Below are 10,168 nucleotides of genomic sequence, written 5' to 3' on the forward strand. Positions count from 1 at the left end.
TACAACTTGCTTTTTTGAGTCCCTCTCTCTCTCCCTCTTTCTCGCTTTTCACTTTTTTAAAATTAATAACATCTACATACCTAACATTATAAAGACTTTTGAAACAGCAAAAAGACGAACATATTTCTTGGTAGTTTTTGAATTAGAGGTTTCTGTATCAGTTTGTTCGATTTTGATATTTTTGCCTTCCCTCCATTAATAAGGGTTATTTTGCTAAGTTAATGTTGACTGTCTGGGAACTTTTTGTGTCCACACGTCAGTTGTGTAATGATGAACAATCGAATTAAATTTTTACGGTAACAAAAAATAACAAGGTTTTTTATTTTACCATTTCCCATCTCTCCCAAACGGTTTTGGACGAAAAAAAGTTAGCGAATGGGAATCCTGCGGCGTCGGTCCAAAAAAAACAAAAACAAAAAAAACAAAACACACTTAAAGATCTTGGGTAGAAAACGTTAAAAATATTGGGAATATCATATTTTTCACCGAATCTTTCCCAACTTTACCATGAAGTATAATTTATGATACTAGTAAAAAGATTAAAAGGAAAGATTAAAAACACTGTTTCTGAAGGAGAAAAATAGAGGAATGGCTCACTGTAAGAATGAGAGGGAACAACAACGACTGTGCCTATTTGGAGCTCCGCTTTTAGGCAGTGTCTAAATTTATATTTTATGTACAAGCTTATAGTTTTTTCCCACTTGGGGAAAGGGATTCCAGAGCTTCAGTTTCTCTTGACAAGGAAAATATTTCGATATTTATATATTTTTAATATTTATTTTATTTTTTCCCCATTGGGAAAAATTAGGAAAAAAACTTAAAAGGTTTATAGTTTAAAGCTTATGAAACTATAATCTTAGATGTTAATGGCATCTCGAGGATCGCTAAGAGTGATATCTTATTTTTATATTTTTCTTCCTGTTCCTTTAATTGAATTCTAGTTATCAAATTAGCTAACAGCGAGAATACATTCGCCATTTTTTTCCACTGACATCAACCTGGACGAATGCCATCACAACTGAGCTGTTTAGCAACCAAAAAAGCATAAGCTTAAACTAAAGAAACTTAAATAAATCCTTACAGAGTAAGAAAAACAACACATAAACAAAAATACGGCTAAAAGATGAGTAATAAAGCCAATCTTTGAAGATTTGTTTTAGAAATTGAACTTTAGTGATCAAACTGAAAGTTCGTGCTTTTCACTACGAATAAAGCAAATTTTAGAATTACTTTTTACCTTACAGAATTTTAAAATCAAAACCAATGTTATATTTATATGAACTAGCATTGTTGATGTCTTTTATCAAGTGAATAGTTGATTTTAAGGCCAATACTTACAGACCATGTAGTTTTTCGCCTTTCGTTCTGACTTTCTTCACGTGTCTCGACTTCGATCAGGATCGTCCGTTAAACATCGCATGAAGCTTACAGGTGATTGGGCGGTTAACATTTCATTGATATTTTTAACCAATTGTATAAGCTGCATATTTTTCCTTTCTCTTTGATTATTTAGCACTAGCCTCCGCAGGAAACTCCTTGGGCTTCCTTTGGCATAGAACCGTGGTACCTGCGCGGTACCAACAACCGACCAATTAACCGACCACTTAACCGACCAATCACCTGTAAGCTTCACGCGACGTTTTATAGATGACCCTGATTGAATGTCCGTTGTCGTTTCTTTGTTCCAGACACCCATATACTGAGAAACGAGACAATTAAGCACATTATTTCCATTGAACGACATTTTTACCCGGATTTTACCCTCATACTGAACGCTTGAAATTTAATAGTCCCTGTGTCAATTTGTAAAATGGGAAAGTTATTTCCAATAATTTATAATTAGTAATAGGACAAGATGTTCAATATCTTAAATTGGGAGGGGTGATTTATTTACACATCTGCCAAGTTTAAAATGAAATTATTAATATATTCAATGCATTTTATTTATTTTTCTTCTATTCTTGATATTCCGCGTGTACTTAATATTTACAAATATATTTGTCTTGACTGTTCAAATATAATGTAGTGGTTGGTCAAACAAGTTTGACATTTATGAGTGACACATCTTTTGTTTAAATATAATATACTCTACATTACATTAAAACCCAAAAAGAAGAATTCATAATTCATGTAGTGGGGGTTGATCAGCTGACTGATACTTTAGAGACAAGTCATTGTTTAGGGGAAGGGGGCTTGTGCAAAAAATTAGGTATACCATCAATCCTATTCCGTAATCCCCCCTGTTCCTGATGTGCTTTTTTAATTTTTCCGACCCTCCGCCCCCCTCCCCCACAACAAACTGGAAACAAGCTTACATACACACACATATTTTTAGTTGTATGAATATGTGTCACACCCGGCCTTTTTCTACCTGCATGAAAATTATATCCGAGGCTTTTCAAATTAATAGGTGCCTAAGCTTTATGGAAAAGAATAGCATTTTTTCTTATTTTACCAAGTAAAATTATGTTCTTTGATGCTAAAAAAAAAATGGTGAGATCCATGCCTGCCACTAGAGAGATTATGTAGACATATAGGTTTACATGTATGTGTGTCATGTAACAACAATAATTTTGTCAATCATCTGATAATCTACTACACAGGCAGGGTATTAGACACAGTCCTCGTTACAGCCGATGAGAATAATCTTGTAAAAAAGTGCATTCCTCGTGTGCCTCCTGGGATATAACTCACAAAATACCTGGAAGAAATAAATAAATAAAAAAAGAGTGTAAAGTTCCCTCTGCAGGCCTTTTTTTCAACAAATTACCATTTCCAAGTTAGCAACAAGTTACTAGTTTACACCTCAAACCCCAATGCCAATACACTATTTTATTAATTTATTTGGGATTCTTGTAAACTCTAAAAAAAGATCATGTAGGCATATATGTGTGTGTATTGGTGAGAAAATGGTCCAAGACTTTTCTATGGCCCTGCCACAGCGGCATATACACCTATTTCAGAAATCATTGTCCCACCAAAAGCCTCAAGCAACAAACCAAGACTGCAGAGAACTATGGTACTTTTAGCTGTAATTAGTTTATTCATGGTGCATTTTCATTTATTTACTTCACAAATTGCTCCAAGCAAGGCTGCTTGAGATGATAATTAGTGTAGAGCTATAGCCACTTGCAAGAACCATGAATAAATCAATTTATAATTAAAATTACCGACGTTCTCTGGAGCCTTGGCTTGTTACTTGAGGCTCTTGGTGCGACAACAATTTTTGACTTTTTTTATTATATATTTTTTAGCATGTTCATTTGTTACAGTAACTGAAGTTTGGAAGGACAACTTTCTTATATTGTTTGGTTATATTTCATCAGCCAAATTTTACAGCTAAAAACACAGGAAACCCAAAGATTACATTTAGGCATATTATATTGTAATAATTAAAAATTAAATAAAACAGAAGATACAGATATTGACTAACCATACTAAGGAAACCATTTGTATGACAGCAAAAAGAATTGTCAGTATCGTACTTTTAACCTAATAGAGGCAAAAATACAAAATGTTAATGACAATTATAACAATTTGTTGTTTTAGTTTCTTGTCAGTGATCTGTTTTAACAGCAATCAATCAACATCATTTTTTTTGTCAAAGGTAGTTGTATGTGCTTAGGCCAAAACGCTGCAGTGGTTAAAACTCACTCCATAACTTATGCTATGCATCAAGCATATTAAATAAGGTTACTCAGAGATACAGCCACTGTCATTAATGTTGTCCACCGAAAAAAGACATTTACACATTTACACATTTAGACCTTTACACAATTAGACATTTAGACTAAAGTGTGTGTGAACTTTAAATGTAAATCAACTCGTGATTTTGAAAATCCAGAATGCCCCTACCATTTAGTGAGGATTTACATGTAAGATGGAGAATTGTACTTCAGCGTTTGTTTTATGCCATCTGGAACGTTCGAGGAAACACGTGATATTTCTTTTAGTCTAAATGTCTAAATTTCTTTTTTTGGTGGACAACGTTAATGACATTGACTGTATGTATGCTGTTAGAATAAGTACTCACAAATAAAGCCATGTACAGTGTAATCAACATAGATCCAAAGTATGCTGCCGTAAATGGTAATCTCCCAAGTGAACAAAGATGTTTTACATGATTCACAGGACCCCAAAGCAAAGAAAAACTAAAAAAGATACAAGTACACAAATTATTTACATTATATTAAAATACAACACCCAATTTGTATAGTTTATGTAATGTTTAATAAACGAGCAGAAGTGTTTTATCGGGTATAAAACATGAGACACAGCCAAGTGGTTTTAGACCCGATAAAACGTGATCTGCGAGTTTATTAAATGGCTTAGGAAACTCATGATGTATGTTCTCATATTGTACTGAATTCTTTATGAAATGAACCAAGTTTGATAGAGAAAATCCAAGTTAAAGTTTATGCAAATGAAGACGAATCTATATCAGATATAAAACCTCCTTCATGGTCATGATTTCTATAGTGTTTCCTTCAATTGAATTATTAATGAGTTTTCTAATAAGTTTTATTTGTTGTTCTCTAAATATACCTTTTTATTATGAATTATTTTCTCTCTAGGTTTCCAAGTTTTTCTGTTTAACTTATTTCTGTGATGATGTAGTGAAAAAAAAAAAATCATTTTGACCCCTTTAGAAACCTACCTTCCAATAGTAAATAAACTCCCCATAGTATACAGCATTACAAATTTTCTTGCTTTGAGCACTATAAATGGTGCAATAAAACCTGCCTGAAAGGAAAAAAAATGAAACAACATTTATAAAATTTTCAATTTGTATAAAATTTACATTTGATGGAAGATATTCAGCTTTAAAGTTTATCAGCACTAAGTTGGTATCTATCACAGATCACCCTCTCTATAGATAAAGACGATTATTATTATTTACATATTTATTAACTTTGCAATTATCAATTATTATTATTGTTATTATTATTATACTGTACATTTAATGAAAATTTTGAAACATTACATTCTACTTACCATCACGAAGCAGAATACTCCCATTAATAAGCACATGAAAAACCCAATTATCCTTTGTCTCTTTGACTAAATAACAGCAAGAAAAAAGAAAAAAATAAGAGTTTAAAAATGTTGTAAATTATTTGCTAACAAATAATTTCAAAAAACTAAATATTTCTTGGTAATTTTTTGAAAACTACGCGCAGATTTTCAAATATGATCCATCAAATAACTAATTAATCTGATATTTAATTAGATATTTATTAACAATATTTCAAAATGATTCAAAATCTCACCAGACTTGGTAAATAAGGATCCTCTTCAGGTTTGCTATTAAAGCAATATCCCCACTGTCCATTTTGAGATGTAGGGCTGCTTGGAGCGTGATTTGTATTTAGGTTGTCTGTGTTAGAGTTCTTTTTCGAAGATCCAAAGAGTGTAAATTCCTTCAAAGCACTTATTTTCTCCTCCATTGGAAAATGTTATTTTTGTTATTTTGAACTCTGAGTTGGCTTTTAGGGGATGGTCCGCTGACCTAATGTGCCTGAAGACGCTTTAAAAAAACAGGAAGCCCAACACGACAAAATTCAAATTCAGTTTGTATTGCTTTTGACATTATTTTGTCTTTGTTCATTCTGTTTCGAAATAATTCTTAGGAAATTTGTTATTATTCTGTCACTCAAATAACTTCAGAAACGGCTGGATTATTTTTGTTTAACAATAAAATGTACGATAGCTGGTAAGTTACGAAAATAAGACGAGCATTTCCGAGTTTATTACGATAGCGTACGAGTGCTGTACGAGTTCATAATCGGAACTAATCGGAGCTTTTGTCCAGATGGTTGCTAAGTTGGACGTAGCAGTAACAACCTCCATCTTGTCTTGACACTTTTAGAGACTTTTTAACGTATTTCAAGGGCCTAATTCAAGAGAATGGATGAATACCAGTCAGCAGAGGAGACTTCATTCGTTGTAGATGAAGTCAGTAATATAATAAAGGAAGGAATCGAGAGCGCAATCGGAGGAAACGCATACCAACACAACAAAGTCAACCAGTGGACTTCAAACGTTGTGGAGCAGTGTTTGAATCAACTTACCAAGCTTGGGAAACCTTTCAAATACATCGTTACCTGTGTTATAATGCAGAAAAATGGTGCTGGTCTTCATACTGCTAGTTCATGCTACTGGGATAATACCTCGGATGGGAGTTGTACCGTGAGATGGGAAAACAAGACCATGTACTGTATCGTCAGTGTGTTTGGCTTGGCGATTTGAAGAAGAATTCTGAAGATTCATTCACTAAAAAAGTCATTTATGAAAAACATTTCTGTCATGGACAATTTATAAAGGCCTCGAGTTCCTTCTAATACCGTCCAGTACGAAACCATAAACATTTTCCCACCTTAATTTAAACCATATTACTCCGGCCTAGATTTAGAGTGCCTTGATTATTGTGATGTCTTGAAAATCTTTATATATATTTCAATCAAGAGTCTTTCATTTTTTAAATATTATTTACCGTATATTATTACGATATCAGTATACATCTACAACTCCTGAACATATAATACTGTATATACATATGTGTGATTTAGTAGTTGTTACTATATTATGCGAGTTAATTTTCTATTATTTTTTTGTACCATTTATGTACTCAGTAGCCAAGAAGCCGTAGAAATATTTTAAAAAATTAAAAAATTACTGGATATTAAATAAATTCTAGTGGTAGAGTTCTGTAACTTCAATATTATATTTTGTTTTGAAATAGCATTGCAAGGATTGGTTTGCATTGTACTTAAGACTTGATGTTAAAACTCCCTTTCATTTATCCTAAAGATTGGTTTTTCAATCAATTTATACTCATGTGCTAAAGCCTAGTCTGCATGACTGCCGAATGCAGGCTGGCTAAGACCATTCAAGTGTACAACTGCTTAATTTATATTTTTTGATTTCACAGTTGTTTATGGTCAATCTTTTTCAACCATAACATACACAGTGTTTTGAATTCCTCAAAAAGCTTAAGATATTTCAAGCAAGGACGATCCATCGTTTGTTCCTGAAACATGGGGTTTCAAGTGTGTCACAACAAGCATATTAATTTAAAATATGCTTGATAGCACATGTCCACTTAATTGCTTTTTCGGTTCACTAAACATAACTTTACAAAAGCTAAGAACTGCTGTTTATGATCTTTCTATAGTTGTAACATTATTTTATCAACCTTTTTCTAAAATAAGACATTTTGAAATGTTTACAATGAAAGATCTATTGGAAATCTAAAATGTTGAATTTGAAAAAAATTTTTTTTTTTAAAATTGATGGAGTAATCAAGGGATAGCTAGCCCTCCTCCCCTCCCTCCACAAATTATTTACCGAATGAATGTGACTGAAGTGGTGATATATTTTTATAACTATCTATCCATTGATCTTGACTTGCTCATTTTGGCAGTTGCTAAATGACATCCAAAAATTATTATAGAGAGCCATTTTTATTTAGCAGTAATGTATGAGGAGGAATGTCAATATGGATTATGCATTAATATTTTCATATGAGTAAAACGAAGAACTCTTATAAATGGGAAATATCACTACGCCCGAGTGCCAGTCCATAAAATTACTTTATCTCATATATATTAGATATCACGTTAGTCAGACTAAATAAATTGGTAAGGTCAGGAGCACCTACACTTAAACATATAATTTTCAATCATTACTTTCTGAGATAATTAAAATGATACAATGAAATAAAAGTAAATTATAAATGGAAGGGATGAGTCAGTCTTTACGAATACCGCGCAGAAACTGGGACGGGGCTTGTCTCCAATCCCAATCAGCCGTTTAGTAACACAGGAATCCCTACATGTCAAGTCTGGAAACAGAAAGAATCAAACTTTTTCTGCAGAAATGAAAATTAATGAAGCAATATTATTATAAAATGGGATGAAATATGGTTCGAGTATTGCTGTGTCATTATTTTAAATCCCAAAGGATCTTTAGTGAATCATACCAGCCGACTAGTTTGTGCTCTACCCGAGAGTACCTCTTTGTAGGTGTTGGTGGCTGTAGAGTATTTGTCTACTCTCTTGAAGAACCTAACTTCCCTCTTGTCTGCCAGTTCTCAACGATTTCTACAGCTGTAAAACTCATCTGTAATGATAATTCTAACTACTTAGCTACGATTGAACGCAGACAGCAACGAGATGTGACAAAGTTTGCTCGAGTTTACTTCAACTGGAACAGAGCGACTGTGAACGAGCCGGTACGAGTTCTGGTAGCAGGGCATTCTTTAACACAACGAAACATTGATTATAATCAAGAATTTTCAGCTATAGAGCTGTCAACATCAAGTCGTGTCACAGGCATCGCGAGTTGTAAGGCTTCAGGGAATGTTATTATTTCAACAGATGGAAAACTTTGCCTTTATAGGCAGTGTGTCGTACGGAATGTTATACCGGAAGTACAGTCTTCAGAATGTGGGGGTGTCAAAATTAGTGATTTTGAACACTTTTTGGACATAAATCCAGGATTTGTTGTACGAGGAATTGATCTATGTGGTCCATATGTTACATTCAGGTCCAAGCTTGAAGTTCGAGTTATTAAGTTGGTGTTTTTTACTCAAACAGAGGAGAGGAGGCAGAGAGCCACCAATGCTGGAGAAAAACACAGGTGAATAAAAAACTAACATCTCTGAAAAATGGGGAAGGGGGGGGGGGGGGGAGGGGTGGGCAGGGTAACATAAGGGAGTTTGTTGGAATTTTATACCCTCAAAAAAAGACGTTTTCAGGGCTTAAAATAACTGCCACTCTTCAATAAACAGGATGCATTGTGGTCTAGCTTCAGTACAAGCAGCACCATAGAAGGCATGATGAACAAGAGATGTTTGTTGCAAAGCTAGACCACAATGCACCATGTTAGCTATCTCAGAAAAGGTATATTGTCTACAAACCAATTTCTACTATATATATAATATTATAATGTACTATAATATATATTGCTAATTATTTATCCCAAATATTATCTTCCAGTGAGCTCTCAAGGATCAATCCCAGCATAGCTGTTGCTGAGAACTCCAAAGAGGTGATTGACGAGAACTGCACTTTCTGGTCATTTGGCGCTAACCCCTCACTATCATACAAAGAACCCAGCAGCTTTGTACAAAGTGAATGCTTATTCAGAAAAATAAGATCAGAGTCTACATATACAGACACATTTCTTGATCCCAAAGAGGTGATTGGTCCAATGGTGGAGGTTAAAGGTCATCCACTTAAGGTGGCTCTTTCTGGAAGATTTGGAATTGGTATAGCTGTGGGTAAAGAAAGATATTCTGTCCAGGCAGTAACAATGCTGTACAGAAGATTTAGGGCTGAGAACCTTTGTAATAGCGATAATGAAGTAGCAGCTCTCCATTCTCTTCAGCTTTTACCAACTTACACTAAAGGTAAACACGTATGCAGTCTGGACCTTTGAGTTGAGGGGGTGGGTGACTAATTACAGACCTATAGCATCAGGTTATAACTGCTAACCACTAGGGGTCAGGTCCAGAAAACACACCTGCAAACACAGAGTAACACTTAATATGGTGCCACTTCCAGCGACGACTTGGTTATGACACCTTGCTAATTTCAAAATGTTTGGCCAAACGCCTGAGGTCGAACAGCAGTTTGAGGTTTGCTGTACCTAGGAAGTATGTCATGCTAAAGGTCTTTTTTGACCCTGCCCCTTCATGATAATATCCAGTAAATTTGTAGATCTTAGCCCACTGCTCTTAGTCTTAGTCTTAGTCTGCACTCCTTGGTAAGGTCTTTTTTATTCATATTACCCAATATCAAGTTAATTAATAAACTTGAACCATATGATTATTATTATTATCAATATCATGATCTAGATCATCTTTATAATCATCTGCATTATCATCATCATCATTATCATCATTGTCATCATTATTTTTTTATTTGGCTTTCAACAAACTGTTGACTGCGGATACATGTACTGTATTTCCTATTACCATTATCATCAACATTATTATTATCAACACCATCATCATCAACATCACATCATTCCCATCATCATCATCAGATATTAATAATGTTTAAAAAAAAACTTGTCATGGCTAATCTGAAAGCATGTGAAAGAAAGTGCTTCTGGCAGTCGCTATACAGTCCATGTATGACCCCGGAGCACAGCTCTCACTACT

The 10,168-nt window shown here is 34.1% G+C and overlaps 3 protein-coding genes across 4 annotated transcripts in view; 2 read left to right on the top strand and 1 right to left on the bottom strand.

The window, feature by feature from the left end:
• Positions 1-1,925: 1,925 nt before the first annotated feature.
• Positions 1,926-5,475, bottom strand: LOC116292198 (uncharacterized). Of its 2 annotated transcripts, XM_031699462.2 has the most exons (6): positions 5,271-5,475; positions 4,996-5,061; positions 4,658-4,743; positions 4,034-4,151; positions 3,434-3,492; positions 1,926-2,701 (listed from the first exon to the last, which is right to left on the bottom strand). In XM_031699462.2, the coding sequence occupies exons 1-6, from the start codon at positions 5,445-5,447 to the stop codon at positions 2,596-2,598; spliced, it is 612 nt and encodes a 203-aa protein (XP_031555322.2). In that variant the 5' UTR covers positions 5,448-5,475; the 3' UTR covers positions 1,926-2,595. The 2 variants fall into 2 exon arrangements, with proteins under 2 accessions (XP_031555322.2, XP_088885874.1); XM_089029748.1 differs by lacking the exon at positions 3,434-3,492.
• Positions 5,476-5,816: 341 nt separating this feature from the next.
• On the top strand, positions 5,817-6,691 carry LOC116292214 (dynein light chain Tctex-type 1). The gene has a single exon (XM_031699482.1). The coding sequence runs from the start codon at positions 5,908-5,910 to the stop codon at positions 6,247-6,249; it is 342 nt and encodes a 113-aa protein (XP_031555342.1). The 5' UTR covers positions 5,817-5,907; the 3' UTR covers positions 6,250-6,691.
• Positions 6,692-7,815: 1,124 nt separating this feature from the next.
• Positions 7,816-10,168, top strand: part of LOC116292202 (BLOC-2 complex member HPS3) — a 21,032-nt gene continuing 18,679 nt past the window's right edge. Inside the window, exons 1-2 of the mRNA XM_089029734.1 lie at positions 7,816-8,640; positions 9,000-9,412. Coding sequence (XP_088885860.1) covers positions 7,922-8,640; positions 9,000-9,412 — 1,132 coding nt within the window. The 5' untranslated portion in view covers positions 7,816-7,921. The remainder of the gene's footprint in view (positions 8,641-8,999; positions 9,413-10,168) is intronic.

Source organism: Actinia tenebrosa, unplaced genomic scaffold (assembly GCF_029948245.1).
Source record: "Actinia tenebrosa isolate PJP-AT-01 unplaced genomic scaffold, QUT_ActTen_1.0 PGA_scaffold14__42_contigs__length_11649687, whole genome shotgun sequence".
Taxonomy (NCBI): domain Eukaryota; kingdom Metazoa; phylum Cnidaria; class Anthozoa; order Actiniaria; family Actiniidae; genus Actinia; species Actinia tenebrosa.

What these genes read in the sequence shown, in the direction of transcription:
- LOC116292198 (XM_031699462.2), bottom strand. Translation starts at nt 5,447, where the DNA reads ATGGAGGAGAAAATAAGTGCTTTGAAGGAATTTACACTCTTTGGATCT. An exon ending in ATCCTTATTTACCAAGTCTG is followed by an intron (nt 5,062 to 5,270) that starts GTGAGATTTTGA and finishes GCTGTTATTTAG; the next exon opens with TCAAAGAGACAAAGGATAAT. An exon ending in CAAATGGTTTCCTTAGTATG is followed by an intron (nt 2,702 to 3,433) that starts GTTAGTCAATAT and finishes TATTTCTTCCAG; the next exon opens with GTATTTTGTGAGTTATATCC.
- LOC116292214 (XM_031699482.1), top strand. Translation starts at nt 5,908, where the DNA reads ATGGATGAATACCAGTCAGCAGAGGAGACTTCATTCGTTGTAGATGAA.